The 19,758-nt window shown below is 53.1% G+C and overlaps 2 protein-coding genes across 2 annotated transcripts; both read right to left on the reverse strand.

Moving 5' to 3' along the window:
- Positions 1-1,808: 1,808 nt before the first annotated feature.
- On the reverse strand, positions 1,809-7,141 carry LOC104133179 (protein-arginine deiminase type-1). The gene is made up of 15 exons (XM_035901870.1): positions 7,050-7,141; positions 5,356-5,536; positions 5,212-5,284; positions 5,074-5,135; positions 4,848-4,965; positions 4,636-4,761; positions 4,163-4,356; positions 3,991-4,094; positions 3,808-3,919; positions 3,610-3,717; positions 3,250-3,398; positions 2,948-3,092; positions 2,775-2,868; positions 2,393-2,472; positions 1,809-2,042 (listed from the first exon to the last, which is right to left on the reverse strand). The coding sequence occupies exons 1-15, from the start codon at positions 7,139-7,141 to the stop codon at positions 1,809-1,811; spliced, it is 1,872 nt and encodes a 623-aa protein (XP_035757763.1).
- A 2,218-nt stretch (positions 7,142-9,359) lies between these two features.
- LOC104133112 (protein-arginine deiminase type-1) lies at positions 9,360-19,494 on the reverse strand. The gene is made up of 16 exons (XM_009646483.1): positions 19,403-19,494; positions 17,330-17,504; positions 16,795-16,864; positions 15,397-15,458; positions 14,562-14,679; positions 14,317-14,442; positions 13,520-13,695; positions 13,330-13,433; positions 12,873-12,996; positions 12,093-12,200; positions 11,855-12,006; positions 10,793-10,937; positions 10,439-10,532; positions 10,268-10,347; positions 9,697-9,822; positions 9,360-9,593 (listed from the first exon to the last, which is right to left on the reverse strand). Exons 1-16 carry the CDS (start codon positions 19,492-19,494, stop codon positions 9,360-9,362), a joined length of 1,986 nt encoding a protein of 661 aa, XP_009644778.1.
- Positions 19,495-19,758: the final 264 nt, after the last annotated feature.

The raw sequence follows: 19,758 nt of genomic DNA on the forward strand, positions 1-19,758 counted from the left end.
GGGGGGGTGTGGAGGAAAAAAAAAAAAAAAAGGGGGTGGGTGTTTGGTTTTTGGGGGTTTTTTTCATTTGCTTTGGGGTCAAGGATTATTTGGCGGGGCCGGGGGGGGGGAGGGGGGAATTTTAGAGATAAAATATCCAAGACAGGGAGAGCAGCTGGGTGGAAAAGTCGAATATTCCGCTTTTTTAGCAATATAAGGGGTTTGGGGGTTGTGGCACAAGCGGATGCCACAGCCCTGATAAAACAGGGGGTGGAGAAATCACCCAAACCCCACTTTTACCCCCCCCCAAAAAAGCAGCATTTTGCTTCGTCCGGCCGCCAGCAAAATATTTTTAGCCTGATTAAACTTCTCCCCCCCTCAGCCACCCTGTCCCGGCCATGGGTGAGCGGAGGAGGAGGAGGCTGGAGGAAGAAAATAACCCCAATCCATTGGGATTTGGGAACGACTCGTCCTTTAGCTGAGAGGGCCCTGGGTTAGTGCTGTAATCGTCTTCTCATGGGGTTTTTTTTTTATATTTCTTGGAGTAAATGTTTAAATAAACGACGTCATTGTGTACAGCCCTTGCCCCGCTCGCTTTGTCCCCCTCTATTTTTTCAGTTTTTAATCTAAATTTAATTCGTTTAACCAAAAGGGGTGTGTGCAAGGGGTGCTTTTTCCTCCCTGCCATGCACGCCCAGCATCCCGAAAAGCAAATCCACAGCCATTAGAGGGCACCGTTCCGCTGCCGGCAGCATCCTCCATCCCAAAATATTCTCCCCCCCGCCCCGCAACATTTCCCTTTCATATTTTGCAGGCAGGGTGCAAACGCAGGGCAGCGCGCGCATAGCTCTGCATTTTAACACGTGCACGCGTGGTTCTGTGCATGCACGTGTGTGCATTCGGGGCGTGCACCTGCGGTTTTGCAGGTGGACACGTGCGTTTGTGCCCGCGTGCGGCTTTTTGTGCGCGGGGGTGCGGGCTGCTTGCAGGTTTGGTTGGTGCACGTGCTTTTTGGTGCATGCATCTGCATGTGTGTTGGCATTTCTGCAGGCGGGTGGGGTGGGTTTGCATGCACAGGTGGGGTTTTTGCGTGCATGTATTTCTGTGCACCCATGTGTGTGTGTTTCTGTGCATGCGTAGGGGGGGTTGCACATGTATGTGCATTTGTGTGCATGCACATGTAGTTTTATGCAAGTGGGTTTGTGCATGCACGCACCTTCCCGTGCTTGCATCTGTGTGCACGCTGGGGTTTTCTGCACACGTGTGGTGGTTTTGCATGCCTGTATTTCTGTGCGCATGTGCTTGTGTGTTTCTGTGCATGCACGTGTGGGGTTTTGCACACACGCATGTGCATTTCTCTGCGTGCACGTGGTTTTGTGCCACACACACACCTTTTTGTACATGCATATCCATTCATGCCCGCGTTGCTTGGCATGCGTGGTGCACTTTTGGGCATGCACGTGTATTTTTGCACATGATCTTTTGCATATGCATCACTGCAGCAAGACCGAGGACTGTATAATTCAGCACCTATTCCACACACACCCGCCATTTATAACCATTTTGATTTTTCTTGCTGTGCTGGGAGAGCAATGCCCATGTGCGGTACCACCGCAAAGTGTCACCCGGAGAGTGAAAAAAAAACCAAAACAACATCTTCCCGTTTAAAACAAAGCTTCAAACCTTGCACCCAGCCAGAGGGAGGCCAGAAGAAAGCTGCAGCCCTTTTTTATTTCAAACTCGGGCCCAGGGCCACCACTGCTGAAGGCACTTGCAGGGATGGGGAGGGGGATTTGGGGAGGAGGAGGAAGGTTGGTGCTGAGGCCGCTTCAGGGCACCATGTGCCACCATTTGAAGGCAAAGGGCTTACGCCGGACATTGGTGCCGCAGTGGACGTCGCCAGAGAGGACGTGGTAGGAGAAGTAGTCGTCGATGAAGGTGCAGGTGAGGCCCAGGGGCTCCAGCAGCGCCCGCACCCGCTCCTCCAGGCAGCACTGCCCACCCACCAGCGGTCCGAAGGGCTTGGGGATGCCCAGGTGCCTGCCCAGCACCAGCATGTTCACCTGCAGCACAAGGGGGCTGGTGAGAGCGCAAACCTCACCCCAAATTCCCCCGGTCCGGGGGTCGGGGAAGGGGGAGGACACAGAGCAAAGAAACCAGGGGGGAGTCAGTGGCGGTGCCGGGGGGAGGGAGGGGTGCGTGGAGGGACGGAGGGACAAACAGATAGACAGAGGGATGAGTGGAAAGATGGAGGGACAAATGGAGGGACAGAGGGATGGGGAGATGGAGGGAGGGAGAGATGGGTGGATGGGCAGACAGATGGGTGGATGGTTGGAGGGCTGGACAGAGGGATGGAGGGACAGACAGAGGGACAGGCAAGGCTGGAAAGGAGTCCCCTGCTCCCCTTCCTCACCTGGACATAATTATTGAATTTCCGGAGGCCTTCGTTAGCCAGAATCTCATTTATCGTTGGCTTGGGCACCCCCTCCAGTCCTGCAGCACAAGTAACCGGGCCGGGATTCTTCCCCCAACACGTCTGGGACAAGACCTCCCGCATCCGAGCCAGCAGCTCCCCCATTTCAGGGCTCAGCCAGCTCCATCCCAACCCAGGAAATCAAATCTCTGCAGCTTTTTAATTAACTCGGCTTATTTCTGCCCCTGCTCCATGCTGCCGGCAGCACTTCCCAGCCATTAGCAGGGTTTTGGGGTGCCGTGCATTCACCCACCCCGTTGCATTTTGCAGGAAAAAGTGGAAAACCAACCCACCGAGCCCCATTTTTCAGCCTCCCTGCTACCTTCAAACATTGCTGCCTCGCCAAACCCCTCCTCTTGCTTCTCCTTGAGGAGCTGGTAGCAGGCGCTGGGGCTGGCCAGGAGCAGCCGAAAACCCTGAGGAGGAAGAAAGGGATGGTATGAGGGGGGGTACAAAGGTTGCGCCCCACTTTTCCCCCCCCATGGGGCTCGGTACCTTCCGATCGGGCGCGGGGACGAAGCTGAGAAACTCATCTACATGGCCGACGTGGAGCCAGTCGGAAAACAGCTCCACCGGAGCCTGCACTTGCTGGGCGATGAGAAAATCCTTGACGGCTTTCGCCATCCGCCGGCCACCGAATCTGGGAGGCACACAAGGAAGGGGGCACTGCTGTTTTGGGGCGCCCAAGGTGATGCTCTGCTTGCAAGCAACCTCAAATGGTGCATAAATAGCCTTTCGGGGGTTGGGGTTTGGGGTTTTTTTCCCCAATGCGGTGATCCCTCCATCCTGCATCTCACCTGGGGAAGCTGCTGCCGATCAGGATACGGCCCAAGGGGTACTCCTTGCCCCGCACCGTCACAGGCGGGCTCACCTCCAAATTACCAAAGGAATCGAGGCTGGAAGCACCCTCCGGGGCTTGCCGGGCCACGTAGCCAAAATCAGGGCCCTGGATGGGGAAAAAAAAGTGATAATGGTTAAAAAAGAGCTGATAATGATCAAAAATATGCTGTAAGCACCCGAAATGCAGTGCTCTCAAATCACCCCCCATGCTGGCTCTTCCCAAAAATGCAAGGAAAAAATTGATTCATTCTGATTTTTTTATGTGTTTGCAAAGCTTTACACCTTGCTGGGGAAGGGAGGAGGAAGGGGTCGGGTACCAGGATGCTCTTGACGGGGAAATCCTTCAGCCCCCGGTCGCGGGGCGAGTCGAAGACGACAGGGAAGGTCTTGTGGGGGGCTTGCACGTAGCCAAATTCCACCTCGTCCTGGAGAAGGGATGGAGAAGATGGGGAGAGCCATGTCCCCCCATGGAGCTGCTGCAGCGAGGGTGGGGCTGGGCATCATCCTGCACCCACCTGGATCCAGCGGTCTTGGCGGTTCTCCAGCGGTGGGCAGACGGTGAGCCGGCATTTGGCTTTCTCAGCCAGGGCACCCACAGCCGCCACGAAATCCTCATTGTCTTCCACACTGGGAAGAAAAATGGAATGTGGGGGCTGATCCAGCACCAGACAGGATGCGGCTGCTCCCTCAGCACCCACCTGCAGACAAAGACCTCCAGCGGTGCTGCCGTGTTGGGGGTCATGATCCACGGAGCCACTCGGAAAACCACCGTGTCGGTGAAAATTGGTGTCTCCAGCAAACCCTGGGATTGGGGGGGGACAGACGATGTTTGGGCCCCGCTGCCCCCCGTTACAGCTCACCCCACCACACCCCGGTGCCCGGTACCTTCTCAGGGCTCTCCAGCAGCGTGATGTGGAAAGCCACCAGCCCCGAAAAGCCGATGTCGGGGAAGGCGAGCCCCTCCACGTAGAAGATGCTCTCCTCCTGATGCCGGCTGGGTTTGACGGCGTAGGCGAGCTTCGAGCCCCCCAGCACGTGCTTGTACTCCTCCAGCGCGACGCTGTCTGCGGGCGCAAGCGCTTAAACAACTGACCGCCCTGTTCTGCACTGTTTCAGCTCTTTTTTTTTGCTGAAACCTTGCAAAAAAGGCACATTTGATCCTGTGGAGCGTGCATGGGGCGGGGGGGAGCAAAATCACCCGGTGCATCAGATAAAACCCGTGGAATGTGGGTCGGATGCTGCAGAAGCGACACTCACTCCGCCGCAAGCATTTTGCTTGAACCCTGATAATTTGGGGTATCTGCCCCCCAACCCCCCCCCCAACCCCGGCGTCAGGCACTCACTGCCACCATAGAAAACTCCGACTTTATCGGCGTCGCTGAAGTCCACATGGAGGAGGAGGCGGTGGCCGGTGAAGATGGTGCGGGGACCTCGGGTCCGCAGCACCATTTGTGACATGTCTTTCAGGTCTGGGGTGGAGAAGGGGTGTAAGGAAGGAAAATTTTGGGGGAAAACCATACAAAAATGGGGTTTCTTGTTTGGCATGTGCCGGTACCAGCGTAGGAGCGGACGGCGGTGTCGTGGTTATCCACTGTCTCAGCTTTGGGGTCATCGCGGTCACAGTTCACCAGCAGGATGGCCCCGTGCCCATCAGGACCCCATGTCCACGTCGCCTGGGGCAGGGGAAGGGGGCAGGGAGTGAAACGGGGCTGGGGTCCAGCAACCATCACCCCCCCCAGTCCCACGGTGGCCCTGGGGGGCTCCCATTCCCCCCTTTCTACCTTATCCAGCAGCGTCCTGCTCACCGCCCCACTGCGGCTGGTGTCGGCATCCAGCGAGATGTCTGCGGGGAGAGGGGTGCTGAGGGGGGGAGCATCTCCACCGGCACCACGGTTTGGGGGTGTTCCCCTCACACTTACCCACACAGGTGAGGTACAGCATGGCTCTGCCCATGGGCACCCCGCCGGCCTCCCCAAAATAAGAAATCCTGACCTGCAACAAGGAGCGGGTGCTCGCCACCATGCAGAGAAGGGCTGGATCCTGCTGGTGCACCCAGCACCCACCTTTTCATCGCCCACATCCTTGCTGAGAGCATCCATGGCCAGCAGCACCTCGGCACCGGCAGCCAGGGGCCAGCGGCCCACACTGGAGGGCAACTTGACGCTCTGCGTCTCATGCACCACGTAGAGCTTCACACCCGGTGTTCCCTGCACGTGGAAGGCGACGGCATCTTTGGGTGCAGATCTGGGGTGGGGGGAAAGCCCGGTGAGAGCCCCAGGTGGGGGCATTGCTGGAATAACACAGCAGCCATCTGCAGGGGGTGCAAACCCTGCCACGTGCAAGAAATCTTGTGATACGCAAGAAATCCCGCAGCACACGGTTGCAACCGGTCGTGCAAAACGCAGTGAATCCCGCAGAACGCAGCAAATCCCGCAGAACGCAAGTGCAACTGCAATTGCAACGAATCCTTGCAAAATGCAACGAATCCTGCAACGTGCAGCTGCAACCAGTCCTGCAATGTGCAACAAATCCCATGAGGTGCAATTGCAGTAAATCCTGCAAAATGCAATGAATCCTGCAAAAGGCAACTGCAACGAATCCTTCAATGCTCAATAAATCCTGCAAAATGTGATCACCACAAATCTTGTAATAGGCAATTACAGCAAATCCTGCAAAAGGCAATTACAGCAAATCCTGCCAGAGGCAACGAATCCTGGAAAAGGAGACGGCAACAAATCCCACAATGTTAATTACAGCAAAGCCTGCAATATGCACCAACTTTTGCAATACTCAATTGCATCAAGTGATGCAAAATGCAACAAGTCCTGCAATATTAATTGCAATAAACCCCGCAACATACACCAAAACTGGCAATATTCAATGGCAATGAAGCCTGCAAAATGCAATTGCAACAAATCCTGCAATATTCCATTGCAGAAAAACTCCGGAGCTGTTGGGGGCGGGGGGGGAGGATTTTGGCACGAGGCTGCCCAAATATTTGTGTTTCACCCTGCAGCAGAGCTGGCGGCGAGCACTGAGCAGGTGCAAAGCTGCGAAGCAAAGCTGCGGCGATGGATGGGGCAGGCTGCGGCTCGCATCGCCCTGCCCCGGTGCAACAGGCCACGGGTGATGGGCCAAGGTGCACAAATCCTGACCCTCGAGGAGGGAAGCATGGATCTGTCCCCGGGGTGGAGGGGAAAACCCCACACCCGGGGCCAGCAGGACACAACGGGATGCTGTCGGCATCGACAGGATGGTGTGTGGCTTTGGGTGCGTTAAATAAAATAATAAAAAACCCCAACTCCTCAGCTGCTGCTTGAGCTGGGCTTTAAGGAAGCAAAAATCAAAACCTGTTGCTGAAGAGCTCTTGAACTTGGGCTGGGGCCAAGGAGGCAGCTAAACCACCCGGTGCTGGGAGGTGCTGCCCCAGCCAGCAGCGCCGCGGTGGTTTCGCTCCCCGCATTCCCCCAACACAGGAAAACATTGCCATTGTGCAGGAGGATGCAGCAGCCCCCGGCCAGGATGGGAACCTCAGCCCAGGGCATCGCTTAAAGCACCCACAACCCCTGCAAAATCCCCCTTGGAGGGGTCACCGCCCGGCCGCTGCATCGCCGTTTGGAGCATCCCCTGGGACAAGCACCCCAAGCAGCAGCATTGTCCCCCCCTGCTATTTTTATCAGCTTGATTAATGGGATAAAAGCAAAATAAAAAAGAAAAAGCAGATTTTATTTCCCCCGCCAGTGTCGTGGCTGCTTACCCACAGACATCCAGGGAGAGCTCAGTGCCCAGCACACAGACGGTGCTGGTGGGACGCTGGGTGGAGAGCTGGACGCGGCGCTGCTGGGCCATGCCGGCTGGCCCTGGGGCACCCTTGGGTGCTGTGATGGGTGGCACGAGGGGATTTATAAAGCCAGGCTGCTGGGAGGGGATTAACCAAAGCCCAGCTTAATCCCACCTCCGGGCTCTCCGGGCTGGGTGTGCTTCCTGGCGACGGAGCATGAATCAGTGCAGCGGGAAAAGCACCCCAAGACACCCACGAGAGCTTTTTTTCTTTCTTTTTAAGAAGCTCGGGGGTGTTGCTGGGTTTTTTTTCCCCTCTTAGCACAGACACTGATGTGACCAGCCACCCTTAAACCCACGCCGTAAAATATTCAGTGCGACACTGGAGCCGAGCTGGGGACGTGCCAGCGCCGCGTTCAGAGGGGTTTTATTTCTCCTTCCAAAGGGTTTTGTTTGCCTAGCTGGAAAAATTGGCTTGAATTCTTATTTTAGGGGAGTTGAAGGTGCAAGCTGAGTGCTCGCCCCATCCCCTGGTTGCTGCATGGGCCAGGGGTCGGTAGGTGACCTACGGTGGGGACAGCAGACCCCATGGCAGCTTTAATTGTCTTTGTTTTAATTAAATCCTCGTCTCGGCGTGGGAGAGCCCTTTGTCGATGCAGCTGTCCCCCCCACCAACTCCCTGCAGTGTCATGCGCCGCTGGAATTTAATATCGCTCCTCGGGGCTCGGGAAACTCAGCAGAGCTGTAACTGCAGGGAAAGGGGGAGGTTCTGGGGTTAGAAATCATCTTTTTGGTAAAAAAAAAAGGAATGCCAAGCAGGACACATGACTTTTTGGGGAGCATCCCCCCCCTGATTCTCCAGCACCACTTGCAAGTGCGGCCTTGCAGCAGTTTGTGCTGGAGACGTAGCTTTTACACCTTGTTATAAATTGCGACCACAACGGATCATAATCAAATTAAAATTTTATTAATTATAGCAAGTAGAATATGAGCAAAAGCAGCGCTGGACGACAGGGGAGTCTCTGCTCCGCCAACTGCCGTACTGAGCAGTTCAAACAAAAAAAAATTAGCAGGATGTCGCCACTCAGGAATTTGTAATTTATCAATGTATCAGAAAGTGGTCTCAGGAATTTTGCATAACAGTGACTTTAAACAAAGGATGTAACAAAAACACAAGGAGTAAGGGGGGACCTCCCCCCCTTTTAGTTTTTACCATTTGGTTCTTCAAACTGGACGACAGTCTCTCGGGCTAGGGAGAGAATTAGAGTCTCTCCCTTACTGGTTTTATCATCCTCTAGGTGTTCGTATCGCCTTTTTAACAGCATTAAATGGGCCGCCTCTAATCTAATCACTCTATTCAAGATGCAGAGGCCAAAGGTTAGAGTGAGCATCAACAATATTAGAGGTCCGGCAATGGTTGACAACAGTGTAGTTAACCAGGGAGAATGATTAAACCATGATTCATACCATCCTTGTTGGGCTTAACATAAATCTTAATAAACAATATTATAGTCCACAGTTTTTCACACACCTCAAAATTATGGCTAGAAAAGCAAATTGCCCCTCCAAAAAAGCAGCTTTAGCCCCATAATAGCTCCCAGGGTTGCAGGGGGCTGAGCGATGCCCGGGGCAGGGGACTGGTTTCGGTTCCTCCTGGGTGAGGGCAGGGTGCCAGGTCGGTACAGGGAAACGCTCCGCTTCCCTTGCGATGAAAACAGGGAGAGAAAGAGCAGCCAGGGCAGCTGCAAGGGGAAAAGGAAATGTTTTTTCATTTGGGGAAGGTGTAAAATGATTTGCATGAGGATGGGGCTCTGCCTCCACGCTGTGCCAGGGCAAAGAGCCGGTCTCCCCAGTGGGAGGTGGTCTTTTCGCTGATAAAGGGAATTTTGAGGGGGGGAATTATTAGCTACAAAGCTGGGATAAGGGACTGTAAGACCGTTTGGCAGTGACATGGGGCCTCAAAGGTCCAAAGCAGCCTCCTTGCCTGCTGACTTGCACGCCCCATGCTCCCGAAGACGCTCCATGTCTATCCTCCACCCACCACAGTTGTCACCATCCCATAAAACCACCGTTCCCATAACAAACCCACATGCTTAAAAAGAAACAAAAAAGGTTTCCAACATTTACAAGGCAACGGCCAAGGAAGAAAGGATGGGAGACGGGGAAGAGATGCGTCCTCAGTGTTAATGCAGCTTTATTGGCAAAACCCTTTGTTTTGATGCATCTTCTGATGCACCAAATGCACCTTCATCCTCCAGCTGCAGGACCCAAGTGCTCCCCGGGCACTTCAGGGCACCATGTGCCACCATTTGAAGGCAAAGGGCTTACGCCGGACGTTGGTGCCGCAGTGGACGTCGCCAGAGAGGACGTGGTAGGAGAAGTAGTCGTCGATGAAGGTGCAGGTGAGGCCCAGGGGCTCCAGCAGCGCCCGCACCCGCTCCTCCAGGCAGCACTGCCCACCCACCAGCGGTCCGAAGGGCTTGGGGATGCCCAGGTGCCTGCCCAGCACCAGCATGTTCACCTGCAGCCAGACCAAAAATCAGTGTTTTCCAGCCCAAAAAGGTGTGTTTGCATCAGGTGTGGATGGAAAGGGCTGGGAGGGGACTTGGTGCCAGAGCTCTCACCATGTCCGGGAAGAGGGCTTCCGCATGGGAGCCCTTCAGGACGAAGAGCTGGGGGATGTCGATGATGTCCTGCTCGCTCAGGCCCAGCTCCTGCTTCAGGAGGTCACGGTTCCAATCGATGCAGCGCTGCAGAGAGGGGAGACCTGGAATTGCCACCCCAGGCCAACCCCAGATCCCACACATGGACCCCTGTGTGCCCCCCTTGCATCCTGTTCAGATCCTCACCTACTCTGTTGTATCCCCATCCCATTCCATCCCACCCCACCCCTCTGAGCAAACTCCTGACCCCTTGCCCACCCCAAGCAACCTCTTTCCTTCGGTTTGCCACCTCTGCAGCCATCTCCCAGCGGGACAATGGACTGGGGTGACCCAGCACCTGAGGGTGCCTGGCTCCTTTGTGGCTGCTCTTCTTGCCCAGCTGCTTTCACACCGCACAATGCAACTCACATCATGGTTTCTTGCTCTTCCCCAGGATCTCTAAAAAAAGCTCCCCCACACCCAGAAATCACCCAGCAGCGGTGCGCAGGCAAGGAGAGTGAATCCACCCAAACCCATGGGTGCAAAGACCCACCTGCACGTGCTTGTTGTCATTCCTCAGTGACTGATCCGCCAGGATGTCATCAATGCTTCTCCTCTCAGTGCCCTTCAGCCCTGCGTGGGGAGCGGAGCAGGTAAGGGACACCGGTAAGGGATGCCGGTGGTCCTCACCATGCAGCAAGGATGCCCTCACCCATTCCCTTACCAATGAGCTGCGTGGCTTCACCATGGCCCTGCCCCTGCTTTTCCTTGAAGAGCTTGTAACAGGCATTGGGGCTGGCCAAGAGGAGCCGGAAACCCTGTGGGAGAGAGCCCAGGGGTTCACATTTTGCTGTGGGTGGAATATCACATCCCACCATCCTGCCAAGAGACACCACACTGGCTCCAAGCCTAGCCCCAGGTGTTGCAGGGCGCATGGGACGCCACTCAGGGACTCGCCGTATTCCAGGAAGCCACCCCAAAAGAAGGTGCACCCCCAGGCTCCGCGGGGAGGATGAGCAATTGCAAAAAGGGCATTTGCAGAAGATGCCCCAGCGGAGATGGCTCCGGGGACCGGTACCTTCCTATCGTAAGCGGGGACGAAGGTGAGGAATTCATCCACGTGGCCCACACTCAGCCACTCCGAGTAAATCTCCACCGGCGCCTGCACTTTCTGGGCGTAAAGAAAATCCCTGACGGCCTTGGACATCCGCCGGCCGGAGGCCCTGGAAAGCAGAGGGAGGAGGAGAAAGCGGGCGGCCATCACACCCCTCTACCAGATTGACCCCATCCTTCCCCCAAACCACGCCAAGGGGAGAAGATGCATCTGCACATATTAATATATCAATATTTTATATATTTTTAGGTATCTAGGCCATATATATCCATAGGCATCTGTGCATTACATGCCCTGTTTGCTCAGGCACCTTTGGATTTAATTTCCCCCACCCCCGGGAATCTGAATTCACTCCCTTCTGCAGCACTTTGCGTGGGGGCGAAGTTTTCTTAGAGAGGCAGCAGAAGGCTGGGAAAACATTAATTAAACTTCTTGTAATAAGGGATAATTACGGTCCCGGCGAGGCTGGGAAAATGTCATTTACTCGCCGCTGTAACTGAAGCAAGCCCCCTGGCTTTGCAGCAGGGCTGGGATTGGAGCATCCCGCTTATTATCCTGGATCAAAACCCTTCCGGATTCATCCCCGTTGTTATTCTTCCAGGAAAATAACCTCCTTTGTGGAGGATTTTGCAGGGCACTGTTGTGCCCGCAGGGCTGCCTAGCACTGCCTGCCCAGAGGAAAACAATTTCCAGTTATTCAGGATTTTACCCTTTCCTGGATTCGCTCTTCCTTTTAATAGAGGGGGGGAAAAAAATAAGCCTGGACACTTAGGATCGGAGCAAAAGAACTAGCAGTTTGGGAAGCGCTAAAAATCAGAGCGGTGGCAGGATTTTGTAAGGGGTGAAGGAATAATGAAGCGGTTTGCATGTTAAATGTGGGATTTGATGAGAATTGTCCCCAGATTCCCATTTTGATGGGAAACGGCCCCAAATTTCCGCTCCAAAGACTGCAACCCTTTCTCACGCAAGGGTTTTCAGAGCTTCCCCACATCCCGGAGGGGAGCTTTGAGCGCCCCCAGACCTCACCAAGGCAGGGAGCTGCCGATCAGGATGCGGCCCAGGGGATACTCCTTCCCTCGCACCGTCACGGGTGGGCTGACATCCAGGTTGCCAAAGGAGTCAAGGCTGGTGATGTTTTTCCCGGGGGGCTCGCGGGTCACATAGCCAAAATCAGGGCCCTGGGGAAGAGGGGAGCAGTGATAGGGACCCCCCCAGGCGGGTAATTTTGTGGGAAGAAAAGGGGGTTGGCAATACAATGACGCACCAGGATCTTTTTAAAAGCAAAATCTTTCAAGCCTCTGTTCCTGGGCGAGTCAAAGACAACGGGGAAGGTCTTGTGCGGTGCTTCCACGTAGCCGAACTCCAGCTCATCCTATTGTGGGAAGAAGAACAGAAGGAGGAGGAGGAGGAAGGCTCCTGGCGGGGTGTTAGCTATGTTGGCAAGGTGTGTGGTGAGGGTGGAGCAGGAAATGGGGTAAACCTGGCAAAGTGCAGTTGTTGCCCTTAACCGCACGGGAGGCCAAGCTGCCTTGCTCTCCCGGCGGGTGCCACCATACCTGGCACCGCGGCGCCTGGCATGGATTACCCCTGGAGACACAACACGTGGCAGAGATGCGGGGCAGGGACAGCAGGGCTTGGGCATGCTGCGGGAAGCACACAGCACACATCCAACTGGCGTACACCGCGTCCTCCTGGTGATGCACTGTGGGGTCCCTCTTGCAATGGGGGTCCCCTTTTGCAATACGGTACCTCTTGCAATCCTTCAGAATCCCCATGGGATCCTTCTGGTGATGTCCCATGGGGTCCCTCTTGTGACACCCCCACTGGGTCCCTGGACAACATCCCTGCCTGGGCTGGTTCCCACCACCAGCAGCACTTCCCCATGCTTTTCACAGTTTTCTGATTCACCACAACATCTACGTGCATCCTTGAGCAATGCAGTTGATCCCTCCCCAGGGGTGCCAGAAATGGGAGTGACACCCTACGTGCCCCGGAGCCTGTAAGGGACCAGGACAGCTGCATATTACAAGCATCGATTGATAACCTGGATCCAACGGTCACTGCGGGTTTCCGCCTCTGAGCAGATGGTCAGCTTGCAGTTGGCTTTCTTCAGCAGGGCCCGGAGCCCTTCCAGAAAGACTTCGTTGGAGTCTGAGCCCTGCTGAATGCTGGAAGGAGAGGAAGGAGCAAAATGCTGCAAGGTGGGGGGGATCACAAGAAGCCCCTCCAACCCTGACCCGTGCAGCCCATTCCTCATTCCTAAACATGCTCAGTAACAGTCCTGTATGAGGTTAGACCCTGGAGAAGGTCCTCCAGCCTTTCTCCTTGGGGTTACAATGAGTGCAGCAATGCCAATGGGCTCCCTACCCAAATATTGCCTCCAGCATAGCGTGCACAAAGCCTGGCTCACCCTATAGCTGCTACGTAGGAAGGAATGATCAAAAGCTCCTCCTTGGAGAGTTCCCCAAGGCAGGAGAGCGATGGGTTGATGTCCCTCCTACCTGCAGACAAAAACCTCCATAGGCTGCTGGGTGTTGGGCGTCATTATCCAGGGCGCCATGCGGAAAACCACTGTATCCGTGAAAATTGGGGTGCCCAGCGAATTCTGCGAGGAGCAAAAATACCAGGGAGCGGTGGTTGAAAACCCCACCATTGGGGGACTTTGCAGGGGATGGGGCAAAGCCCACATACCTGATGGAGGACCTCCAGCAAGCTGACACTGAAGGAAACCAACCCGGAGAAGCCCACGTCAGGGAAAGCCAATCCTTCAACGTAGAAGGTGTTTTCTCCGCTGCCGACATGGTTCAGCACGTAGGAGAGCTTGTCCGGCCCCAGAACGGGTTTGTACTGGGGGTGTGAGTCACTCCCTGGAGAAACACCGAAATACTTAACCCAAGACAGAGTGACCAACCTGTCCACCGGGCTGGAAGGAGGCACCAGCAAGGAGGAGGCTGATGGTGGTTTGCAGGGGAGCGGGTGTGCCTCCTCTTCTCTGGGGAATACACTTGATCTTCCTCGTACAAAGAGGACTCTATACCCTCAGGTCCAACCCTTTCAAGGTGCATGGCTCCAGTTAAACATCTAATGATATGCTTGGGTTCCCTGACCTGATTTTCAGCAGGGAGATGCTGGGGATCCAGCTGCCAGGGTGTTCAAAGGCAAAATGCACTGCCCGATGAGATGGGCTGCTTTGGCAGTTGGGTCATCACCTGCACCAAAAGGGTGCCAGGAGCCATGTAGGGGTTATCCACCCCATGGGAATGTCAAAGTTTCATCAACCCCACTGAGAAAAGCCTTTTTTTATCCTTTTTCCATTGATTTTTTCCTTATAACTCCATCTTCTACAACAGCAGAGGAGCTTTGGGGATAAACAAGTGATTCCAGCAATCGGAGGTGCCCAGCCCTTAGCTGTGATGAACAAAAAAATTGGGGTTCGTCCAGCTTGGGGTCATGCATGGGTATGTGGGAAAGAAGGAAGAAATACTCACGGATAGCATGGAAAACCCGCACTTTATCCGCGTCCGACTCAGGGACATGCAGGACCACCTGGTACTCAGCAAAGATAGCGCTGGGACCTTGAGTCCGCAGCAGCATGACGGACATATCCTGAAGGTCTACGGGGGGTGGGACAGATGGAGAGAGGGGACGTGGAGAGAGGATATGGAAGTGTTGCAAGTGGGAAACACCTGGGTGAGACCTTTTGGGTCCCCTCATGGTGCAAATGATACCCTACCTGCAGTGGTCCGTATGTCCACCTGACCGCTGTCTGTCCCCCCCGCACCAGGGCTGTCCCGGTCACAGTTGACCAGCAGCACGGCACCTTGTCCATCCGGACCCCATGTCCACTTGGCCTGGAAGAGAAGCACTCAAAGGGCATGGGAGCAAGATTTCGCCCATCCCAGTCTCCTCCCAGACTGGGGGAAACCCCACAGCCAACAACCATGCTCAGAGGACATCCCACAGCACGCAGTCAAGGCCGGTAGGGAGATAGCAGTGATGCTTTCAAGCCCCTAAATTTCCTAATTCAGCTTCTCACAGGGCCATCAAAGACTATTTTTAAAAGATCTTATCTTCTAACAAGCCAGAGGGTATCTGCCAGGCCTTACCTGGACAACACTATGCTGTTTCTAGAAATGCATCTCATCTCAACATATAATTTGTGCTGCCAATTGGACTGCAGCTAATTACCCGGGTGTAAGTGCTTGGGCATATGCAGATTTGTTGCCAAAGGAGTAAATCTCTTGCTGTTTGCTAAACTTGCAGCTGACTCATTTAGTGGCATGTTTTGAGTCCAAAAGGAAAAAAAAAAAAAGAAAAGAAAAAAAAGAGCGCAGATTGTTTTCTCCTATGTGATCCTCAGGGCTGAACCGGAGAGGTAGGAGATTTTGGCACAGAGTAAGAAAATGAAGTCTTTTCCTCCTCAATTAGTAGGTTCAGAATTTGCCAGGTTATTTGCCCTAATTCAGACACCAGTGACACCACCCAACTCCCTCTCCCTCCTGGAGATTTTTGGGGAAGAGACTGTGTTGACCCCTCCATACATTGCCTATAGCAAAGCTTCTCATTACCTTGTCCTTCCCTTTGCTCTTCACTCTGCCATTACGGCTCAAGTCCACGTCCAGGGATACATCTGAAACATCAAGAGAGAAGGAAGCCACTGGCATGGGAATGAGTTCTCGGCAGTATTTTGGACTCATCCTTGGCGCTAGCCATGAGTCATTCAACACCAACCTCACCTTCACACCCCAAAGCTGCTCCAGACCCAACATCTCCAACAAAACACCGATAGAAAAGCCAACCTGATGGCTTTTTCACAGCTTTCCCCCTTTGGTCTCCAGCTACCTTCCCTCGTCTTGGTTCCCCCAGCAGGAACATACACACTTCACGGCATATTTTGTGTTTTCACCAATTTCATATTGACTCTAACGTTTTTCGTGAAGCTGAAACATGGCAGAGGCATGAAAGTGTTTCCACCATGGGTGAGTGGACAGCTAAATAATTACTAGGCTTGATGGAATATTTGAGAAGGACCTTCCCTCACAGAGCTCTTCTTGTCCCAAATCTCTGCCTCTGCTGCAATAAAGCAGAAGTTTACCAGCAACCTCATCTAAACCCTACCTAAATCTGTATTAAGCCTATCTTAATAGAGAAACTCCTCTGAATTGGATATACAGCATGTGGAAAACACAGGCACTGAAGCAGAGATTGTCGTCCTCCTCGATGCAAAGAAGAGGACATGGAGAAGCTGGAAACAAAGCTCAGAATCTAAGCAAGCGAGGAGCATTGATAAGGCAAAAGCCCTGTGGATAGCGGTTGCCCCAGCGGAGCCCATCAGTCATGGGATATGGGAAACCATCAGCCTCTTCAGGTGCAATTTTGGGAGGCATATGCATGACTTAAGGACACGGGTCTGACTGTCATTTGAAAGCTTCAGAAAATCCTAAATTTAGGGTAATTAATCCATCCAAGTGGAAGGCTCTGCATCCAGACTGGTTGTCTAGACTCCCTTTGTAGTCAGCAGAGGAAAATAGGCATTTCAAGGGAATGATTCATCTCATCCTAAGCTTCTAAAATAGGTCAGACAACTACAATTTGGTGCCTATTCCTCTCCACTAGCTGCCACGGAGGTCAAGGAGGGGGATGCCGGCCAAAGTTGGGCAAGATGGTCTCCTTTGGATCCTCTTCTGCTAACGCAAAGGTCTTGGCAAGCAGAAGAGGATGCTCAGTGCGTGTGTTGGGTGGGGACACGGCCCAGCCTGTGTCTTTTTTGCACCATATAAGGCAGCATAATAACATTTTAATTATTTCCCTTTTGCTTGTCAGCATCAGTCAACACCCAAACCTTCATTGCGCAGTGCAGATGGGCAGCCCGCGCCCCCCATTTAACTCCCATCCCATGAACCCAACTGGAACTTGGCATCAGAAAGGGTTGGCCGGGTTTGAAGAAGCATTGCTGTAATACCTACCTACGCAGGTGAGATACAACCAAGCCACTGAAAGCTCATTGTCTTCCTGTCCGTAGTATGAAATCTTAACCTGCAAAAGGCATCACCAGATCATGACCCAAGTCTCATGTCCCGTCATGCTGAGTAGGCCTTTCTACTCATTGGGTTGACCAACCAGCGCTATACAACAAACTCTTGGAGGGTTCATCGAAGCCATTCTCTATTAGTCATAGTTCAACTGAACTATTTCTTATTTTGCTTAGGTGCAAAACCAAGCAAAGGGTGGCATATTTTTGCTCCCGGCATGGAGTTTCAGACATCAGCTTTTGCAACCACCAGTATCTCATATTTAGGGCACAAACCAGGATCTTACCCTTCTTAGTTTCATTTTTCATACGTGATAATTACACAGTTTCTTTTCAGTTTGCGTTTTCTCCATGGAAATGAGCCTGATGTCAGCACTACCTAGAAATGCTCAAGCCCACCCATAATCCTTCCTTCTTTCCTGGAAAACGTGACTTATTTTCCCAGATTTGGTGCATACAAAGCAACTAACCTTATTGTCATTGACGGTCCTGCTTGTGACATTAATGGTCACAACAACCTCTATATCAGGATCCAGGGGCCATCTGGAGTTAATCATGGGTTTTGTCATGGGGCTGTGGATAATGTGGACCGTAACTGCAGAGGTGGCATGGACATCAAATGACGTGGCACCTTTGGGGGTAGATCTGAAACAGAGAGCAGCGCTGTGTTATAGACCAAGTTGTCCCTCCTGTTCTCCTCTGTGGAGCCAAATACTTGAACCTGGAATTAAAATCCATTCTTAACTGGGTGGAAAGGACGCAGAAACCATCTTCAGGTGATGAAATGTGTTGTCTGAATTTTATATGTATTATCTCTGTGGCTGTGTTGAGCAAGCAGAGCTCCCACTAAAGCTTCAGCACGTCCGTCCGTGGTTAAGCCTAGACAGCAAATTACTGAAGTTTGGGCATCCAACCTCCCTCCACAACAGCAAGAAAACCCCCAAAATTTCAGCATCCTGCAACAAAACCCCAACAAAGAGCCAGGACATTTTTTTATGTCAACCATCCTGGGAGATAGTTATCGCGGGACCATATCCCGACCCAAGAGATGCCCAAACTGGAACAGAGCCTAAATCCGAGCATGAAGAACTCACACCCCACCTGCATGACATCCCTCACCTTTGAAGTGCTGCCTACCTGCTCATTACAGCCCCAGCACCTTCATCCCAGGAGCATGGGTGCTCCGACCTGTCTGCTGTTGGGAGCCAGCCTCCCTGGCCACATGCAAAAAGGGACAGGGTGGTAAATTTTAACAGCAAGAAAAAAAAAAAAAACCAAAAAAAAACCTACACAAGAGATTTGTTCCCGGTGCTCTTGGCATGGCAACCCTGGTGCCTGCAGTGGCTTGTAAGGGGAGATTAAAGCAGCATCATGCTTGTCACCCCTCATGTTTAACATTGTGCAATGTAAATCCACCTGCACGCTGTCGCACGCCGGGACGCCTTGAATTTGGGTCTATTTACCCTGATTTTACAGCCCTCACACCTCAGCTTCACCCCCGGATTCCCACCATGCTCCATTTTCTGTCCCAAAACAGACCAAACCACAGTCAAAGCTTGACGCATCCATTGCTGAGTTCCCCCTGGCCGTTGCTCTCCAGGAACAAAATGAACCCTTTTTTGTTGTTGTTGAAAGAGCATCTGCTGTCTACTTTTTTGGACCAAGGTCATATTTGCTATGGAAAAGCCAAATCATCCCATTTTGGGGCTCAGGCTCCATGTTTAAATGGGTCTGAGCTTGTTTTGAGTCCAAATCCAGGGAAAAAAAAAACTGCAAATAATAGGTTTTATATATTCCCATCTGGCTGAGAGAAAAAATAATACTTTTTTTAGGGCAGCTAAAGCTCAATCCGAAGTCCTTTGGGGGGACAATGGCATGTCCTGGCCCGGCTCCAACACACAACCCTACTAATTGTCCTGGTTGCCATGCTGACTGGCTTGGCCTGTAGTCTTTTACCATTACAAACGCGATTTATTAAATAATGGCAATGTAACAGCAGGGTAAATACAACCTCGTATCTGCCCAGTAAAGCAACCCCCGTATTTAATGCTAGAAAAATCTCTTTTTGTGAAATTGCCCGTGCAAACCCGCTGGTGGAATTTTTTTTTTCTGCCTGAGCTACACATTTCATTCTTTCCCTCATTTTAGCTCCAGCCAAGTTGCTCGTCTTGAATTGCTCTTGCCTAATGTTTTCACAGCCAGAAATAGATCCCGCTCAGACGGGGTGTGCATGGGCTTTGCCTGCAAATCGTCATGGCTCGGCTACGCTTTGACGCCTCGCATTTGCCAGAGCTGATGTCCCTCCTTTGGGCGCAGCGCCCTTTGGAACATCATCCCCTAAAATAGAGCCAGCAGGACGTGTCCCCCATGCACCAAAAAAGCTTGCCAAATCCTTGGGTGAACTCATTATATGGCTCAGAATGAACTCTGATTTTCCCTCTAGCACCCATTTCTCCTCCAAACGAAGAGCAAACCCACTGTTGGGCTCCCCCAAAACCCCATCAGCCCTATCGAAATGGGGATACCCCAATCCCAAACCTTACCGGTGCGTATCAAGGAAGACCTCAGTACCCAACACACAGACGCCGTAGCTGGCATGGCTGGTGGACATCTGCACGATGTGACGTTGGGGCATGATGTGCCAGGGAACTGCGGCCGCTTGCGAAGGAGGCTGCTGCCTGGCTTTGTAGGTAAACCAGCACAACTGGATTAAAAGGCAGGGGAATTTTAACTCCTCCTTCCCTTGATGACGGGGTTTAGCCAGGGGACCCTGCCATCTCCACCTCCACCACCCAGCAAGTTGCCGCCCGCTTAGGGAGATGGAGGCGATAAGGCAGCCCCCCGGGGAGGGGGGAATGGGCCGCTCTGGGGAGGGGTCACAGGGCAGAGGGGCAGGACA

This window comes from Egretta garzetta, unplaced genomic scaffold, assembly GCF_000687185.1.
Source record: "Egretta garzetta isolate BGI_Z169 unplaced genomic scaffold, ASM68718v1 scaffold69, whole genome shotgun sequence".
Taxonomy (NCBI): Eukaryota; Metazoa; Chordata; class Aves; order Pelecaniformes; family Ardeidae; genus Egretta; species Egretta garzetta.